At 50.4% G+C, this 19,698-nt stretch overlaps 2 protein-coding genes across 2 annotated transcripts in view; one reads left to right on the top strand and one right to left on the bottom strand.

Annotated features, from left to right (window-relative positions):
• Nucleotides 1-14,277, bottom strand: part of LOC126050366 (basic proline-rich protein-like) — a 40,819-nt gene extending 26,542 nt beyond the window's left edge. Inside the window, exon 1 of the mRNA XM_049828179.1 lies at nt 13,635-14,277. Coding sequence (XP_049684136.1) covers nt 13,635-14,277 — 643 coding nt within the window. The remainder of the gene's footprint in view (nt 1-13,634) is intronic.
• HMGB3 (high mobility group box 3) lies at nt 12,676-19,393 on the top strand. Its single transcript, XM_049827934.1, has 5 exons — nt 12,676-12,802; nt 15,772-15,928; nt 16,450-16,589; nt 17,155-17,329; nt 17,890-19,393. The coding sequence occupies exons 2-5, from the start codon at nt 15,779-15,781 to the stop codon at nt 18,031-18,033; spliced, it is 609 nt and encodes a 202-aa protein (XP_049683891.1). The 5' UTR covers nt 12,676-12,802; nt 15,772-15,778; the 3' UTR covers nt 18,034-19,393.
• The last annotated feature ends 305 nt before the right edge of the window (nt 19,394-19,698 follow it).

Raw genomic sequence — 19,698 nt, 5'->3', positions numbered from 1 at the left:
GGTAAGGGAGGAAGGTCTGGGCAGCATAAAGGCAATGCAGGTAACGTAGAGGTGATGTAGGGAGTGTAAAGGTGATGTAGACCTCTCTGGTGCCTGTGCTGAGTGACTGAGCTGCAGGACCCGTCTCAGAGCTGGTCTGAGGGGAGCGGCCGTGGGCAGTTCTCGCTGAGAAGTACTTCCAAAGCCTTCCACATATGCAACAAATCTGGGACAGTGTGGCTTGTACTGGCCGTTCTTCCTCCTGAGGCTGTGGTGTGGGGTGTCTTGGTGAGGGGCAGATGGGAGCCTGCAGGCTGCCACGGTGGCTTCAGGTAGCAGGAGCACGGAGGAGGAGGCACCTTGGTGTTTTCACCCAAGCGCGATGACCTTTGCAGAAGGATAAGGCTGAGCATCCCCCAGATGCTCGGCTTTGTGTAGCAGAATCACACCTTTCCTTCCATTAACTTGCATAGGATCTTGGCCTTTGCCTTCAGTCAGAGTCAGGATCAGACCCAAGGTGGATATTCTAAAGTTACTTGTGCGGCTACTGAAATGAAAATCTCACAAGCGAAGACCTGTCTTCCCTGCAGTCTAAATTCAGAGCAACAGTCTGAATAGTCTCTGGAGATAGTTTAAAAACCTTCGCAAGGTCTGCGCTCCTTGTGGAAAAAATAATTCAGATGATACTCGCCACATCTGACAGTTGCCAGCCTTTATTCAATACGCTAAGGGCACTGTGTACCGAATTAATCAGGGATTCAACTCCACGCTGCCTTGTACCTGGGAAATGGTGCATCGTCAAACCCTGAAAAGATGCTGGAGTGTCACTGGGAAAGCAGGCTGCAGAAGAGCACAGGTGATATCTGCCTCGGCCCTTCCAGCCTGTGCTTGCAGAGAAGGTTTTCTTAGGACCAGCAGCCCGAGTTCCTCTGGCTTTCACTGCAGCCGCGCTCCTCGCGGAGCAGAGCCGTATATCACCCGGCATTTTATGCGTGCCTAGGAAAGGGAGCCTGAATCCCCTTCCTGCACAGAGAGCTGACAGACTGGGGGCCAACACACAACCCTTGGCATTTTTTTATTTACTATAAACCTCTTAAATGAAGGCTGGGGGATTTTTTTCATTTACCATGTTACTGTATGGAACCAATCACTATAAATTTAAATGGAGAGCTGGTAGGAGCACACTTACCTTTTATATAATAATTGTGCAAGTGCCGCTGCCGAACTGCTATTAGGATTATTCAGACCTTCTCAGATTTCATTGTAAAACATTAGGCTGCAAGAGGTACTGTAAGGGTGTGATTATCCAAAGAGGGTAAGTAGTAGTGAGCATTGTCGGCCAGAATTACTACAATAGGGGAGAAATGCTGAGTAGCAGGGAGTAGAAGCAGCTGAGGAACGTTATCTGCCATTCAGAAATACAGTGGTCTGTGCATGGAGAAATCCCACCTGATTTCTATCTGGATCTGCATGGGCTTGACAAGGTTGTCTTAAATTGTCATCGGGTGTGATTTGTATCCTTGGCTGAGCGGTGTTTGTCCCCGTGCTCCTCTGTGGCAACCGTAACATGGTGTACAAGTCACGCTGGCACTCGAGCCAGGCTGTGAAGTCCTGCCAGTGTGGCTACCCTGGCTTGGGGCATCAGAAAGTCACGCTCTTCTTTGGATGGGATTGACTGGGAAGGACCTGTCGTAGGTCCGGCTGCGCTGGCAGAGGAGGTCTTTGTGAGCTCGGGACTGGAAGGGGCCTCGGCGGCTGCCCTGGCAGAAGGGGTGACCTTTTCCACTTGCTGCCCCTGCTGCAGATGCAGTCCCCGCTCCTTCCCAGCAGCGCGGAAGAGCTGGGAGACAAGCAGTTGGTCAGATGGGCGATAGCTGGTCTGGAGTTGCAGACCTGAGAAGACCAGGGACGCAGGCTGGTGGAGTACAGTGGTGCGCTGAAGCTAACCGGTGACCGGAGAGTCACTGCTCTCCTGCTCTAAACAGAGCCCAAGGCTACGCTGTGCTGAGAAAGGATGCGGTGCTGGGAGGGTGCTTAGCTACCTTGCTTTGGGTGTTGGCCATCTTATAGCATCACCTCGGTAAGGATAAGGTATTTGCAACTTTTTCTAGGAGGCAGGGAGGAAAGAGCAATGCTGTATATACACTGCCTTGATTTTTCACCTGTGATTGAGATTTCAATTTTGTATCCCATATGATTTTCCTGTTGGAACACACGCCTCTTGGCTGTCACTCTAACAATGCCTTTTCTTGGCAGGGAAGGTAAATCTGAAAGGAAACTCTTGAGCACTCTACTGTGTGAGTTCCTCAAATGATGGCTGTGTTTCTCCCCCTCATTCCACCCGTTTTCAAATAATTTTCATGCTGGGAATAAATCTGAGTGCATAACAATCATGTTCAGCATATGTTAACCAGAGACAATTGTATATATACAAGCAGCTACATGGAAACCAAATGAGCTGATGGAAGGACAGGAGCACAAGATGACCCAGAGACCACAGTTACCATGTTCATAGTAAGACCAAATACCTTTGCCATTTCCATATAATTACACACACACACACACACACACACACACCCCCAGGGAAACAGGATTCTGAAAAACATTTTTAGTTACTAAATCTTTATCTCACCAGTTTATGCAGCAGTGGGGGAAAAAACATCTCCCACTAACTGATATACTACGGGCCAATTATATTTAAGCAACACAAAGTTGAATTCTGTCCTGAATTTCAGCTATGAAATTCCAGTGAATTCAGTGGGGTTTTGTAACTTGAGGTCCGTATTTGGACACTAGTTTATAAATTAAAGAACAGCAAGGTCTGTGCAGGGTCTGAGCTATTTGGATATTTTTAAATGCCAGATACACTGGGCTGCTGCTGATATCCTGAAAATGTGCTATCCCTGATGATACAGGGAAGGAACTTTGGCAGGTTTTTGATTTTTATTTTGTTTTAATCTTTTCAGTGTCTTTGCCTGTCTTCTGTGATGGAAGCCGTTTTTCTTTGAAAAGTATCTACTTTTAGTTGGGGAAAAGCATAAAGCTGAGACATATTGGGAGAATTTTATCAAGCACTATTGTCTTGATATGAGAAGTTGTAATTAAAAAAAAAAGTTAATCGAATTCAGTGGAATCTGTGATGATAGGTATATAATACATACACTGACCTCGATAGACAATGTCTTTTAAACCTGAAATGGCTTAACAAACCTAAAAGAAAATTGAAATAGTTGCAAATTTGGGGGGGGAAGTTCACCTCCCTTTAACTGTAAAGCGATTCTTAATGTATGTATGTATACGTATGTGTGTCTCTATAAAGAATATGTGCACACATAAATTATACAATTTTAAAAACAATTTCACTGTAAATATATTTGCTATTCACTCATTGTAATGTTCCTACACTTCTATGCAAAACAGGGATTAAATATGTTAACAAAGCAGATGTTTGATGAATGTAAAGCAAGAATAAGAATTCAGGAGCGCTTGGCAGAAATCTACACCCCTTATTACTAAATTTCCCCCCAAATAAATTGTTGCTTCCACATCATCAAGGACAGATGTAAGCACCTGGCGGTAGCAACCTGAGCTGGATACCATGTTACTCTCTACGACTCTGCTATGCTGTTCAGTAACGTAAAGATATTTGTGTAAGTCCCAACGGCGCGTTGCGACACTCCCCTTCCTCTCCTTCACTGCTTCATCATCCCGTTGATGTCTTTATCTCCCTGCTGTCCTGCTGAGCATTATCCCTCTTGGTCTAGCAGCAGGATTGAGCCTTATCTGCTTCAGTTTGTGCTCTGATGTCTTAACTCAGATCCATCCTCACTGCTGGGCATTGCTTGGGAGTCACCAGGACTTTTGGTCTTTGCAAAATCTCATCCCCAGGCTCTGGTAGCTCAGGCACCGCTGGCAGTTTGGCCCACGCCAGCACAGAGGTGTATGCAGAGAAACTGCCTGAGACAGACCCAGCTGTCCCAGTGGGGTTTGTGGTCCATGGCTGTCTCCAGGACTTGAGGTAGTTACTTTAAAAGTAGCTTGGTGTGTCTACAGGAGCTGCTGCCGTACCTTGATTACAGTGTAGCTGCATACAAAGTGCAGTGACTGAAAACATGCCTGCCTTCTTGATAGTTTAATTGGTGGCATTTAGTTAATTGTGTATATTCTCTTTCAGTGGAATTACATCTAGAATTATGCAACTGATTGTTTTTCCAAAGGCAGAGAGTCACTCGAGCCTGCTGCCGCAGGAGAGCCTACCTGAGTCAGCCAACAACTTCCAGTGGTTCGAGCTGCTGTTTGCTGGCTGTTGCTATGGTGAAGTGATAGCACCAAACTGATACCAAAAAGGAAACGATATTTTTCTGAACAGATTTATGAGAAAAAACCACCACGTATGGGGACAGAGGGGTCATAGGGGAGAGTGGGGGAAACTGAAGGGACTTTGAAGGCTTTCCTGAGCCAGTTTTTCTCGTTCCCTTTTTAACTGAAGGTCCACCTAACTCTCTGAAGACAGTCCAAGAATCATCTTGTGCAGTGTCACCCTGGTGGTTTTTTTTTTTTTTACAACCGATTAAATGTTCTCCTAAACTGTAAATACTTATAACTTCAATTTGTATTTTTTGCCTTGCTTTTTCGGAGTCTACGTACATCTGGGCAATGTACATTTCCTAGCTTTACAGCCAGTTTTGAAGATCTTGCGTCCCAGCAGTGTAGCACAGGTCACAGATCAGGAAAACCTGCTTTAGTCTCTGCACTGTCTTTTCTGACATTTAGATTTTTAACCCCTTTTAAAGCCCTGTTGTGCTAGCAGCATGTTTCCCCACCAGGCTGGAGTCACCCAACGCTCTCCTTGTTTTCTTACACCCAGACCTTCAACCTACTTAAGATGCCAGCTGGAACAGCTGGTCTGCGCAACGCTCTCCCGCAGCTCATCGCCCCAGCAGCCTGACCAGGCAGGGAAGAGACCGAGCGCTTGGTGCACAGTTCCTGCGGAGAAAACTTGTTCCTCCTTCTCTCTAGCCAAGGACTTTGGATGTCACTCCCTGTCTCAGCAGTGACATGGGCATCTGGAGACAGGCAGCCTGTCTTTTAGAAGTTACAAACCATGGCCAGACCCAAAGCTTCATTCAGAAACGTGTTGTGAGATAATGTACGACCAAGATTACGCTTCTCACGGAACATTCTCCTCTTTCGTTCATTTGAATGTGAGTAGTTTTAATGTATCGCCTTGTCTGTATGCCACACGCTGCCCTAGTCCTGTTTTGGAGCGCGGACAGTGGCAGGGTGGCCAAAGAGAAAAGGATACGCACTCGTGTACCGGTATTGGTGAGCACGGGGGGGGACATTCATGGTTTTGGAAAGAGTTGATGATTTGAAAGCAACTCTGACTATAGTGACATTTCAGGACTGTGAAATAACTATCCAGTGGCAGCTTTCTTGTCCCAGCGCCAGCCCTTCTGATTGCTTCCGTTAGTGTCACTGCAGCGGTGTCTGAACTACACCTTAGCTGTATCATCACCAGCTTCTTTCTAATGTGGGGTCATGCCTCCCTTTATATCTAGTCCTTTGCTGGACTGCTGTTGGGTTGTAATTGCATTGGATTCCTAATAGAGTTTCTTGGTCTGCTGTCACAGCGTGATTGCAAGAACTTGTGTTGCATTGAATGTGGTCTTGATTACTTGCCAATTAAAGTGCAAGGAAAACACTTACAATCTTCTCCTTTAAAATTACAGCTAGATTCCATCCCCTCTGAAGGCTATGGGATACTTGCAAAGATTGTTTCCAGTTGTCCTGTCTTCTTACTTTTAGTATTTGCCTTGGTGGGGTAGGTAGATAAATGCTTTTTTTTTTTTTTTTTTTTTTCAGTGCCCTTAATTTTTTTGAGTGTGGTTCTTTGCATGCAAAATAGAAGCAGAGACACCCTTCTGCAGCTGAATTTTGCTTGTTGCTCATACGCCGGGTCGCTTGGGGTTTACAAGGTTTGGGATAGTGCCTCTTTAAAAAGAAGATACGTGGAAGCAGATGGTCCTGCGGTAGCTGAGCATGGAAGGAGACGCCTGAAGAAAGTGTGTTGTGGCAGGAAGGATGTGTTAGATGAGGGAGCAGAGACGAGCCGGGAATGTAAGGAGGCATTATGCGGGGGGCACGCAATTTCCAGGAGTCTGGTAGCGTAGGAGGTGCTATACTGCGGTGGCAAATCTCTCGGAGCAGGTGTGCAGGGGCAAACCGCCTGCCTGCCACCCCCTGGGCAGCTTGGCAGCGTGCGCTGGGAAGGAGCCAGGGCCGAGGTGTGAAGGGAAGCAAAAACAGGAGGGGGAGAAGGGAGAGAAAGGAAGAAGAAAGCCAACGGGAGTGGGGACAACGTGACAAGAAGCGGGGGGAGCCCACCTGTGAAGGTAACCGTGAGTTTCTGTTTATCTTGCCTGCGGTTATACTGCAAGGAGGTTTTGAACTGCTGCCTAATATGACTGTCAATTATTTTAACTTGTATTTCTCACCTCAGTCCCCATGAAGTGCATTTGACAATAATTAATTTTGTGTGTGCAACTGGGATTGTATCCTACTCCTGCAGAGGTGTCAGCTTAATGGGATATGGCTACAGGGGATAACAGGCTGTGCCACCCCATTAAGGGATTTGGGGGGGGTCACCTGTTCATCTGGACTAATATTTTAATTGTTGGAACATTAGGTTTCCCGTAGCTGAATTGGGTTCAGATTAACCTCTGTCTCTCTGAACCTGCATGTTGGCAAGCTCCTTAAACACCATTGCTAATTTTATTTTCTACTTTCAGTACGTATTTAAGATAACTCTTTTTGTTTCATAGGTTAAAGAGGAAATATTCTCACTGGCTGAGATCCCAGTGAGCAATTACAAATATTTTACTGTAGTTACAGGACTTGGAATTCAGCCTCAGGCTGTGGGCATCAGAAAATCCATGTATGGAAATCCCACGTGTTGTAAGACCAGGAGGGTTTCATATGGAGGGATTCCTCCTCATCTTTAGTGAAGTCAAAATCTGAATTAAAAAAAAAAAAAAAAAAAAAGTTCTTGTACTTGTAAATCAAACCTCTGCAAATGGCTTTCAACTATAGCAGTTAGAGAAGGGTTAATTGAGCCTCTTCATCTCCGTTGCATGTTAACACAGAAGGTCAGTGATGGGAGAAGCTAGGTCCAAACTGAAGGCTTTTGAAACAGCCCCCTAACTAGCCTAATGAATATGCTGTTGAGATGAACAGGTCATTTAACACTTTTCATGTCGCTATTGTCCATCCAACCTTAAATGTCAACTCTGTCACTCTGATAGGCTGGTTCTGCCTAAAAAGGTTTCCTGGCTTTGTTAGATTCCTAGGAGGGATTTCCCCCCGCCCTTATTCCTAATTGCTGGCAGAACCCTACGGATGTATTTATATCAGCCTTTTCATTCGGGTCAAGTCTTCACTAGTGAATTTTGCCAGTGGGTAAGGGTTGTGAAGAGATGCGAACCAGACAGAAGTGGAAGCGCCAAATGCAATTGTAATTATACTGCTTAAACTGCAGCTTACCGACCACAATGGAATAACTGGCTTTGCTAAGGGCAGGATGGTTTGATACGCCGCTGCGAGGAACACATGACGATGTGCTGGGATTGCTGTGTCTACGCTAGGACCGTTTCACCGAGCTGGCGTGCTGGAGTTCAGCCGCCTGCGAACCGCGCGAGCCCGGTGCCGTCCCAGCCTCGCGGAAGGGCTGTGAATGGGGCTGGTGGAATGGACCCTTCTGCTGATACCTGCCTTGTAGCCAACCCCTCGTGACAGAGGTGGGTAACCCCCTCTCTGGTGTTCCCACCAGGGCCTTGAGCACATCTTCAGTGTGCTGATGTTGGATGTCTGGGTTGCCTGAAAAAATGTTTCATGGGAACTGAGTTGCGTACCTGAATATTTATCAAAAATGATAACCGAACTGAATGATTTCCTGAACTTTCTCACCCTGGGAACAGCAAGAGTGTTTCTTTTTGGGAGACTTCTATTTTTCCTGTGACCCATGGCGTTCTGTGGCCTAGAAGGCCTCAGAAAATGACTTCTTAGCTCAGGAGGACAGCAGGCAGATGGCCCCAGGCTTTCCAGTGAGATTTCTTGATGCCTCCCCTACTCCTTGCCTCGAATAGGCTCCCCAGTGCAGTGGTCAGGAGCACAACAACATGGGTGCTCCTAATTTAACCACACAGTCATGGGCTCAGCGTACTCCAAAGCTGGGTAAAGGACAAAAGGACTGACGCTGTATTGGCATCCGATACCTCATTGCAGTTATTTGCCCCCGCAGACTTCCCTGGCTTTCTGATACCTCTGTCAGCTGGCAGACAGAGAGGTGGAAACTTGGGTATCAGCACCAGAAAATAAAAGCTGATGGGGCGAAATAGCACATCTTCGAGCGTGTACGCTGCAGACCAGAAGAACTTTTGCGGCTATTCCCAGTGACGCTGCCGAATCTGAGCCCAAGCAGCTCCTCAGTAAGGAAACTGCTTTGACAATGCACTGTGTACTTGAGCTGCCCCTCCAAGATGGGAAGCAGGTAACTGTTTTATTCTTCCTGGAAATGATCATGTATGTTTGTGAAGCTTTTTCAGACACGGTAGCTCGTTTTAAGGATACCATTGCATCAAGGGCACTAGTCATTTTTCTTTAACTGGTGTATTTCTAATTCACTGAGATGCTTTGAAAATTCAATGTGTGAATTCATACCAGCTTTTTCCTAGCTATTAGTAGGTGATGCTACCCATGATCAAGATGGCCAACACAACAAGCACAACACGTTCTGACCAATATTGGACAAACCCAGCAAGGACACGACATCAGTTCAAATCAACTGTCTGGCTGAAATCATCCCAAGTGCTGAGCAAGTGCCTAGTGAAACTAGCAAGAGGTCAAGTACAAGTTACTGTCAGGCTAACTTTCTACATCAGGACAATCTGGATTCTGACTGGGAAGCTTGTCAAAGGTCTTGAGGACTAATCTTCTACATACAGTTGTCGTCCTCCAGGATCCTTCTGAGGCATTCATAGTCTCACTGATGGGAACGAGATGGTCAAGGTATATTGTGAGAATGGCTGGATGAGCTGTGGAGCTGATCAGTGGTGGTGAGGATGCAGTTTCCTTACTACAGCCATCATACGGTGTTCACAAAGATCAGTTATCGCTCTGGTCCTTTTCGACACTTCTGATTTCTGAACAGCTTCAAATACATGGTGGGCCTTATTTTGCTAGCCGTCTGCCACAACTGGAGCAGGACAGGGCCGTGAGAAGGCCGACCCCACCAAACTGTCGCTAGTGTTCAGATGAGATCTGGCTGTTGGCTGAAGAAGATGTGAACTTACTCTAGAGCTCAGGCAATTCTAGGGAGCAGAAGGCGGCATTTCATTGTAACTGTGGATGACTTTCCTGAATTTTAAGTTTATTTATGTCATCTGTTGATTTGTTGGAGGTCTTCTTGGTGACTCCAGGTTTTTTTTCACAGCAGCCGTACTGTTCTATCTTCTCTAGCTGAGGAGGAGGTGTCATTCCATCGTGGCGGGTAATGACGTGTCCTCAGCTGTTTGCATCTCTGCCGTTCCCTGGACGGCACCAACGTGAGGTACGTGGGCCAGAAGCCTTCAGTGTTTGGCAACTCCAGCTGGGACAGGACTTTGCGGTCAATCTTCTCAGCAACAAGCTACTGCAAGTATTGGGTGCTGTCTGCTTGCTATGGGATCTTGAACCAAATTGTATGCCTTGGTCCTTATATTCAAGATACTGCCTGGCCCGGGTCCCTGCTGTGGGATGCAGGGTATGGCTGAAGGTTGCTTAAAAACGTAGCATGTGTTTGCAAAATAAATCCTGCCTGTAGCATTCATGGCGGGCCTCAGGTCAGAACTTTCTGAAGGGAAGGTACAAGACTCTGCATTAAGCTCTCCTAGCATCGTTGCAGACCTTGTTGCCTTCTGAGCCAAGAGCCAGGCATCCTGAAATTTCTTTTGGTTCTGGTTGTTTGTTTTTTTCTCATGCTTCCTATAGGATAAATACACAGTAATCTGTAATATTAAAACAAACAAACGAAACCCCTAAAATTTGCACACCCACACTTCTTAGGAGTGTGTCCCTGCTCCTGGCTGTACCCTTCTGCGCCCTTCTTTGCCTCGGCTCTGGTACTTGTGCGGTATGCTGGTTCCGTCGCTAACCCAGCAGAATACTTACCCAGCAAAAAAGGAGGCTGAATTTTGGGCTTTGTTTGTTTATTTTTTGTTAGGTTAGTGAACTGCCTTGGCTCCCAGAGGGGTCAGGTGAAGGCCGGAGCTGGGGTGTGGGAGGAAGTGGGATCGCGTGGCCTGGAAGAGGTAAAGGTTGGATTTGCTCAGCCAACTTTCTAGGCTGTTTTCTTGGTGCACCGCAGGAAAGCGCTCAGATGCAGGGGCCAGGTGCAATGCGCGCACTGCAGGAGAATTTCTTTCAGCAGTGGCAGTTCTGGGGGTGAGTAGAAGCTTTCCCTATGGGTGTTATATTCACCCATTTGCTACTCAGCCCTCCGCTGCTTTCAAAACCATGCTGCGAGTGCTAAGACAAAACCTTCAACCCAGCTGTCTCTCAGCTACCAAAATATCTCCTTTGCCCCTTGACCAGCTGTCAAAACTTTCCTGGCCTTCCTAGAACAAGCGTCTTGGGGAATATTTTCCTTGGCCTATGAGAAATGGGAGGGATGCTCTGGAGATGACTAGCAGGACTGCGCATTCAATGCCAGGTGCCTGTCCTAAGCAAACCCGTCCATTGGGGCTGCCGCCCCTCGCCTTTGTAATGCTCCCAGCTTGGCGTGCTCTGCAGGATGAGATTGTGGTTCGAGGGAGAAAGTGTTTCAGAGCAAAAAAATTGTGCAACTCCAGAGCCAAGAAGAAAGCCTTAATTATTCAACTAGTTCGAAACACTTTAAAGTATCCCTAAAAATAGGTGAGAGGGATGTTTGTCAGCTACAAAGAGATTATCCTGCAGTAGTATTGCTTGTCTTATTTTATGATGATGCTACAGAATACAGTCCCTCAGGTAGCCTCATTAATGTTTATGAATGAACTCCTTGTTTTATGCTTTTGGTTTCAGAAGGTAGAAATAGGGCGAGAGGCTAGTAAGGCTGTTTTTGACCCTATAGGCTTTGGAAAGCCCAAGGACACGGGTGTAAGGTCTCTATAAGCCTCGGCAGTTCTGCGTGTGGATGACAATTGCATTTGGGTGCTCGCTAGACCAGCTGAGGTGTACCCTAAGGGAGAAATCCAGGCAGCACTTTGGCTAAAATCCTGGGTGAAATTCTGCATGCTTCCCAGTGGATCTGTCAGCAGGAGGTTGGCACTCCTCTATGTCTCATCAGTCGTTTTGTTTTGATCTCTTCCGGCAAAGGCAACCTGCGGCCATATGTTGTTATAGCCATAAGCGCTTCCACAGGGCAGTATCTGGCAAACCCTGCTGCCTGTCAGCGGCTCAGCCCAGGGTGGAGGCTTCTTTTCACTATCTATTCCTTAAAGAGGGCAACTGTTTCTTCTGGCTATCGTAAAAGAAGGGTGGCAGTTACGCCCAGCCCATAACAGTACGCGGTGGTTTCTGAGTCTTACCGCTCCAGCCTTAAAATAACAGCTCTTTTTTCCGAGCCAACCAACAATTGTGGTCAGCCACTAATACCAGTTTAACCATTTGGCAGCTGCCCTATAGGAAATAGCTCTTTCAAGAGAGCCAAGGGAACCCTCGTCCCCTTGGCCCCAGAGCCACGCTGGGTTGGTTTCAGTCAGAAGGGCATGTTTACAGGTTTCCTTGTGTACAGCCAGCCTCTGTGATAACAACCAAATCCTAGAAAGTTAATACCAGGCAAATGGTGGAAGTAGGTTAGGAACGGTAACTCGAGTTAATTGTTTTGGCACTTTATTTCATGAATGAGCGGGTAAAGCTCTCTGTTCCCCCCCCTCCCACCCCCCAGCAACCAGGCAGGTTCTTGCTCTGTAGTTCCTTTTCCATCCGTCGCGTGTTGGGACCGTCAGCGGAGTTTATATGGGGCTCGGTTCCCTCCCTGGGACGCGCAGGAGTCACCGGCTCTGAAATCGGACCCTTACGACTTCGGGGCAGAAGTTAGCAACGCAGGGCTGATGTAGGGGGCTGCCCCCCCCCCCCCACACACCTCACCCCGGGATGCTGCCGTAGCGGTCCCCGGTCCTTTCCCGTGGCTCCGCACCTCCCCGCGGAGGCCGCCCCCCCTCCCCGCTCTCGCAGCGGATCTCCGACAGGACCCCGCGCCGCCCATCACCGCGGACACTCCGCGCACAGCTCCGCTCCGTTCCGCGGAGAACGGGGCGACCGGTTCCTTCCCCCCCCCCCCCCCCCCCCCAACTCCGAGCAGCCGCAACCACGTGGCGAGGAAGAGTTTTCCCGGCCGGCGCCCGCGGGGCTCCCGCCCTCCCTCCGCGCCCGGGGGCGGAGGCTCCGCGGAGGCTCCGCGGGGCGCGCGACCCCCTGCGCGCCAACTTTCCTTCCCGCTCCAACCCCCCCCCCCCCCCCCCCGCAACCCCTCGCAGCCCGCGCCGCCGAGCTCCCCTTTCCCCCGGCGGGCGCTCGTTTTGAATGAATGACCTCACCCGCGCCGGCCAACCGCCGCGCTGCCTCGCTTAATATTCATGAGGCGGCGCGCCAATGAGCGGGCGAGGAGGTTGTTTTAAACGGCAGAGCCCCGCAGCCAATCAGGCCGCTCTCGTAGGCAGCCAACGCGAGGCTGAGCCGCGCCGCGCCGAGCCCCGCGTCGTGCCCTGCGCTCCAGCTCCTGTCCACACTACCGCGAACAATACAGGTACGTGCAGCCCCGCCGCAACTTTTCGGGGGGCGGCTGCCCCCTGCCCGCCCCGCCGCCGCCCCGCCCTGCCCCCGCACCTTCGCCCCTCTGCTTTGCCTGCCCCGGGCTTTTTTTTTATTATTATTATTATTATATTTTTTTTTTTGTTTTCCGTTCCTTCCGTCCTCCGAGTTTTTTTTTTTTAATTAAAAAAAAAAAAAAAAGGAAAAATCACCCAAAACTTTCTTCTCCCCCCCCCCCCTCCCCCTCTTCTCCCTCGCAAGGGGATCGGCGGTGCCGGGGCAGATGCCGAGCGCAGCTGGCGGGGCGGCGGGCGAGGCGCAGCGTTTGCCCCCCGTCCCCTTCCCCTGCCCCGCCGGGAGCGCCCCCCCCTCCTCCCGACCCCCGACCCCCGCCCGCGGCGCGGAGGGGGCTACCTGTCCCCGGTGCAGCCCCGCTTCTCCGCGCCGGGCTCCCGTACCGCCGAGAGTAATATGGCTGGTGCAGCAACTACACCGGGACTAACTCCTCTTCTCCCCCGCATGGGCAGGGATTTTTCTCTGCCGCCTCCTAATGTCGCACGGCAAAACGCGCGGCGCCCTCGGCTTTTATTTGCCCCCTTCCCCCGGGTGGGCTCGGTGGGGCTGGCGGCGGTGGGAAAGTTGTTGGCCGTGCGCAATGCCGTGCCCGCTGTTTATTCTGCATTAATATGGCTGTCGCTTTAGCATCTGACAGGGATAAACCCTGCGCGCTGCGCCCGTCTGTCCCGGCGAAGCAGTTTTTTTCTCGCCGCCGCCGCCTCCAAACTCCCCCGATCCCTTCGCCTCTGCCTCCGCCGCTCTTCCCCTACCCGGGAAGGTGTCTCCGGCGGGGCTGCGCCCGCGGCGGGGCCCCGCATCGCTTCTTCCCCGCGCCGCGCCGCCCGTGCTGTGGGCATTAATATGGCTGGCGCTGGAGAGCCCCGGCGAAGGGAAGAAAGACGTGTAAGCGGCATAGGGATGGGGAGGGGGGTCGCGGCGGGGGAAATCTCCTTCCCGGCGCCCCGCAGGGGGCTCAAACCTTTCGCTTTCGCCCCGGCTCCTCTCTCCCCACCGCCCCGCGCCCTCGGTCGGGCGCCGGGGGGCCGCCCCGGGGCTCTCCGCACTCTTTTTTTTTTCTGGCGGCGCGGAGGAGCGTAGCGGCGGCGATAATGGCTGCACGGGAGCCTTTGTTAGAGAGCGCTGCGCTAGGCAGGGGCCGGGGCGGGGGGGGGGGGGGGGGGCGGTGGTGGGGGAGCGCCTCCCGCCCGCGCCCCGGCCCCGCCGCCCCCGCCGCCCGGCGGGGGGGCCGAGCGGGGAGCCCCTTCTCGGCGGGGGCGGCGTTTTGGCGGGGCCGGCGGCCGGGGGGCGGCGGGCGCGGGGGGCCGAGCGCGGCGGAGGCGGAGGGGGGGGGGGGGGGGGGGGGGAGAGCGCGGCTTTGTTCGGCGGCGCGGCGGCGGCGCCGGGAGAAGCCATCTTAGCGAGCGGGGCCGGCCCTGGGCGCGGAGCGCGGCCGCCGCCGCTCCCGCTTGCCGCTCGCCCCGGCCGCCCGGGGCCGGGCCGGAGCCCCGCTCCCCCGGTCACCGCCCGGTCCCCCGGCGCCCCCCGCCCGGCGCCCCGCCGCATTTGAGGGGCAGTTTCTTTCATCAGGAGGCATTTCACAAAATGGAAGATGAATTATTGGCGTCTGGCGGAGCCGCCGCTGCCACCACCACCACCCCCCCACCCCACCCCCCCCCACCCTTTCCTCCGGCCCCGGCCCCGCCGCAGGTGCCCGCGCCGCCGAGCCCGGCCGCCGCGGTGACCTTGGGGCGGGGAGGGGGGGGGGGTGTGTGTGTGGAGAAGATGGCGGGAGCGGAGCGGAGGGCCAGGCCGGCCGCGGCGGGCCGCTCGCCCCCAACTTCGGGAGCAGGCGGCGGCCCCGGCCCCCGGCTCCGCGCTCCTGCTTTATCCCCGGTGTCGGCGGGTTCGTCTCTCCGCCCGCCGGCAGCGGCAGCCCCGCCGGGCCCCGGGAGCGGCCGGGGAGGGAGAGGGCGGCTGAAAGCCGCTTGTGCCGCCGCACACGGGGCGGGGGGTTAATAGGCGCAATTAAATATTAACGCCGTGCTAATAAAAATTAAATTTTCAAACGCTTGAGGAGCCGTAAATAGGAAATATTGCTGCGGGATTTTTTTTTGTTTTTGGGGGGTGGGTGGGGTGGGGGGGGAATTAATAGGGAAGAGGAGGGAAGAAATACAGCCCAAAAGTTAGCATCGTCCTCTCGGTGACTTGCTAATCACATCTTTGCACTGACCACTACGCCTCCGAACATGTGTCACTTGGTGGAGCAAGAGCAAGCGCTGCTCACCTCTCGGAGCTCCACGGGTCCTATTGTGTTTAGAACTAGCCTTTATTTGCACACCCTCTTCTTCTGTATAAAGGGTTATCGCACTTTTGCCGGGGGGGGGGGGGGGGGGGGGGGCGGGAATAATCCGTGCTGCCTTTTTACCTGGAGAGCAGCCGCTAACGTGAACTCCCAGCTACTGGAGGGCGAAGTCACAGCCTGGCACTGCGCGTGCCACTCAAGCCCCAGTGTGGTCGCCAACCAAAACAAATACTTTATGTTAGTTCATATATAACTCTTAACGGGCAGAAGTATGCGTATTTAACAGCCTGTCTCCAGTCTTTGGACGTGATGTAAAGACATATCGGCGTAAAACTTGAATCCGGTCATCAGTTTCACTTGCCTCAAATCTGCAACCCAAGTGTCAAGGAAGAATAATTTTAAGTCTCCGAATTGGGGATGGCAAGAGGTGTTGCGGGGAAGAAAGGGACGTGTTACTGGTGGGACTTGACTTCAGGGGATGGTGGGGTGTGTGTGTATATTTAAATACATGTGCACCGTGTATGTATACACACGTACGCGTACACATTCATCCGTGCATGGATTCGCCTGTTATTTTTTTTTCCCTTTTTCCCTCTTCCCTACAGAGTCAAGATGGCTAAAGGCGATCCGAAGAAGCCCAAGGGCAAGATGTCTGCCTATGCCTTCTTTGTGCAGACGTGCCGTGAGGAACATAAGAAAAAGAACCCAGAGGTTCCAGTCAACTTTGCAGAGTTTTCCAAGAAGTGCTCGGAGAGGTGGAAGGTACCTTAATTTGTGACTTCCCGAAGGGATAACTTCCTACAGCATCTGCTACGATGACGTGCCTGTGTCTGAACGCGAAGGGAGCCGGTGCTGTTTTCGTCTGTGGGCCGTTCCTGGCAGGGCGTCCCGGCCATTGATTGGGTGCTGCTGACTCCCGTAATGATCGTGAAGGCTTCAGCCCGGTGTATCTGCCCGTTTAGGTGCTTCCCCTGCAGCCTGGCCTTTTTTCCTGTTCCCGAGCAGCGCCCTTCAGCAGTTCCCTGCCTCCGGGCCTGTGTCCTCGAGGAGGACTCTGGCTGTGCTTTGTCCCATTCCCACTGCCTCCCTCTCACCGAGTACGCCAGCTGTGGCTGCGGTCCCCGGTACAGGACCTTCGTCCCCAAGGTGGTCCAGTTAGAAAACAAACAAATTCTGAAACTCCCCTATCGAGTCGGTATGTGTTGGCTTGTTTACTTAAAGTTTGCCAGCTATTGAACAGTTGGGTAATCGCAGGTTCGGTGTCTTGTTTTTTGGTTTTTTAGACCATGTCAAGCAAGGAGAAGGCTAAATTTGATGAAATGGCAAAGGCTGATAAGGTACGATATGATAGAGAAATGAAGGACTATGGACCAGCTAAGGGTGGCAAGAAGAAGAAGGACCCCAATGCCCCAAAACGACCACCGTAAGTAACTTTGAGGCCTTAAACGCACAAGTACTTCGGTTTGTTTTCATGCCCCGTAACACAGCTGATAGGTTTCCATAAAGGAAGTAGATGGGGTATATTGTTGGTATAGCAGTATTGGTAATATTCATAGCTTACTGATACTGTCTTGTAAATCTTCTAGGCAGCTTGTAATCTTGAGCATGTAGAGCACTAACAGGAATTGTCAGTACTTGGTACCCTTAAGCTCGTAGTGATGGAAGACATGGAAATGACCAGGTCACGGTGAGACTCGTGTATCTAAGATGAAATTGGGTGGGGGAGGATAGACAACACTTGATTAAAAACAGCATTGGGTGAAGGCTGCAGGTCTGGGCCTCAGTAAAAATCAAAACGTGTTTGGTTTTGCGGCTTGTTTTTTTTTTCCTGTTTGGGTTTGTTTTCCTGGGTGGCTTTCTTAAGTTAAAAGTATTTCTAGTTAGCGCGTGAGCGCGTGTGTGAATGTTGTGGGTGAGGGACGGTGGAAGGGGGTGCTCCCTCGGCGTGCTGCTGCGGTGCTGACTGTCCTCTGGTGCTTCTCCCCAAGGTCTGGCTTCTTCCTCTTCTGTTCAGAGTTCCGCCCCAAGATCAAGTCCACAAACCCTGGCATATCCATCGGGGATGTAGCAAAGAAACTGGGCGAAATGTGGAACAACCTCAGTGATGGCGAAAAGCAGCCTTATAATAATAAGGCAGCTAAACTGAAGGAGAAGTACGAGAAGGTAAGGCTAGTTTTCACTTGTGCCTCTTCCATACCGGCTCTTGTGTTGATGTGTTTCTGGAACATAGACCCAGCCAAGGTGGCCCCAGCGTAGCGAGCATCTCCAGCTTCCAGACCTGTTCTCGTCGCGCTGCGTGCTATCTCGCTGAACTTTGCGTACGTCGGGACAGAGTAGGTTAGAGAGCCGCAGGCGGATTCCGGTGAGGAGGGAGAGCTTCCCCCCAGTGATGCGCAGCAGCGGCTGCTCGTGTTGCTCCGGCAAAGGGTTGGCTGTGCTGTTAAAGGAGCTTTGTCCCGTTAGCAGGAAACTTTTAAGAGAGGCTGGGTTCTCTTCTCCTCCTCAAAGAAATAACCATGAATGCAGGGTTCGAGGCCCCCGTCGTCTGGAGGCAGTCGAGTACGCTTGGGTGTCTGCGTAGCTGCGTGCTGTAACGCTGGCTGTCGCCCCTTCTGGGGTGCAGCTGTGGAAGACCGGTCCCTTTACGTTAACGCCCGCTGCTGTACAAATGCTGTATGTGTTTGCTGCTTAGAGCAAATTAAGACATCCCCTTGACTTTGCAGGATGTTGCAGACTACAAGTCTAAAGGAAAGTTTGATGGCGCAAAGGGAGCAGCAACCAAAGCTGCTCGGAAAAAGGTAGAGGAAGAAGACGAAGAGGAGGAGGAGGATGAAGAAGAGGAGGATGAAGATGATGATGATGAATAAAACTGTACAATACTTGTCTCCATGTGAATACCATAGAGTAGGGGAAACACCATAATTGAAGCACCTCTTATTTGAGATGGTGTCTCTTGCCCTTATTAGGCTTAATTAAAAAAAAATTTGGATTCCGATCGCGTTGTAGTTTCTAAAAGTGCTCTAGAAATTGTAACTGGTTTACATGAAGTGGCCATGGGTGTAGTGAGCACCCTGAAACTGTATCAAAGTTGTACATATTTCCAAACATTTTTAAAATGAAAAGGCGCTCTAGTGTTCTCCTAACTCTGTGCACTTTGCTGTTGGTGTAACAAAGCATTTAAAAATGTTTCAAGCATTTTTTTAATTTGTAAGGTGGTGTTACTATATGGTTATTGGCTAGAAAATCCTGGGTTATAAACTGTACATATCTATAGTTTGTAAAAACTAGACAGATTCTTGTGGTACATGCTTAGAGTTATGATGCCTTAGAGGAGCAGTGATTACTTGGAAAGGCTGTACGTTCCCCGGGGTGCCATGGCCCAAAGCATGCACTGTGAGGGTAGATCTATTTACACTACAGTGGGCGTCCATTTAGCTTAAAGTTGTCTTTCTGTATATAGTGAAATAGCATTCTGCTGCCATTCTTAGTTGTGGAAGGGGGTTCAGCTGGCATGAGAAGTGTATGGATTTTTTTAGTTAAGTGCGGTAGTTTTTAAACTGAAAACTGTAGACATCTCTTCATCGTCAACTAAGTGAAGAGCCAGTGCAGCAACTGAAGTTCAAAAACACTCTGTACTTAAACGAATTTGCAACGTTCTGTTTTTTTTGTATGTTTAGAATGCTGAAATGTTTTTGAAGCAAAATAAACAGTATTACATTTTTAAAACTGTTCTTGACAACACTCTAAATTTCTGGTTTAAAAGGATCTTAACAACAGCAAGAGGTTCATTTTGAAGTCTGTGGCATCCCTCAGGGCTGGTGACTTAGGAAACATTCTGACTCAAGGATTTAAAAAAAAAAAATATATAAAAAAAAATAATAAATGGTGGCCAGCCAAAACTGGCTGAATTGAAAGAGATGGCTGCTCCAGCTAATATGCAATCGTAACTGTTTATGGCTGAGTGGCATAAGATGCTATGCAAGTTTGAACTTTATTACTTGAACTTGGGAGCCTAAATGAACATTCATGACGTAATTGTTTGTTTGTGTGTGTATATAGCAGCATTCAGAGATGCAGAGAAAGGTAGGTGGCTAGGAATGAGGCTGACACCATGGAATAAGTATAAAAGCATAGTTTGGATTTTTTTTTTCAGTTGTGTTGGGTAAATTTATAGCCCAAATGCATTGCTGTACATATTAAAATGTGCCTTTTTTGTCCTGTGTTAAACTGTTTCAGACTTGTGGTTTTTTCTAGCATCTTGGTTCATGGCAGGAGCCGGGCGCCTAGTCTAACTCCCTGCTGAAGTAGGAGCGTGGCGCAGGTACTTAGTCTGTGTCCTTTCTCTAATGACGCAAGTTTTAATAGGAACTGGGTGCTGCGAGGTGGGTTGGGGGAGCAACGCAGGTCTCTTTCCCCTTTGGTGACCAGCTGGCCGCGTCGCAGTCTTGCTGTCTTTCCAAATCCAAGGCCGGGGATGTTTCGCAGCCTTTGGAAGGGAATGGTACTACCTGGTCTCTAGCTGGCGACTTCTA

Source organism: Accipiter gentilis, chromosome 24 (genome assembly GCF_929443795.1).
Source record: "Accipiter gentilis chromosome 24, bAccGen1.1, whole genome shotgun sequence".
In the NCBI taxonomy this organism is placed as follows: Eukaryota; Metazoa; Chordata; class Aves; order Accipitriformes; family Accipitridae; genus Astur; species Astur gentilis.
This window is presented reverse-complemented; position numbering and strand designations above follow the sequence as displayed.

What these genes read in the sequence shown, in the direction of transcription:
- HMGB3 (XM_049827934.1), top strand. Translation starts at nt 15,779, where the DNA reads ATGGCTAAAGGCGATCCGAAGAAGCCCAAGGGCAAGATGTCTGCCTAT. An exon ending in AGTGCTCGGAGAGGTGGAAG is followed by an intron (nt 15,929 to 16,449) that starts GTACCTTAATTT and finishes TTGGTTTTTTAG; the next exon opens with ACCATGTCAAGCAAGGAGAA. An exon ending in TGAAGGAGAAGTACGAGAAG is followed by an intron (nt 17,330 to 17,889) that starts GTAAGGCTAGTT and finishes TTGACTTTGCAG; the next exon opens with GATGTTGCAGACTACAAGTC.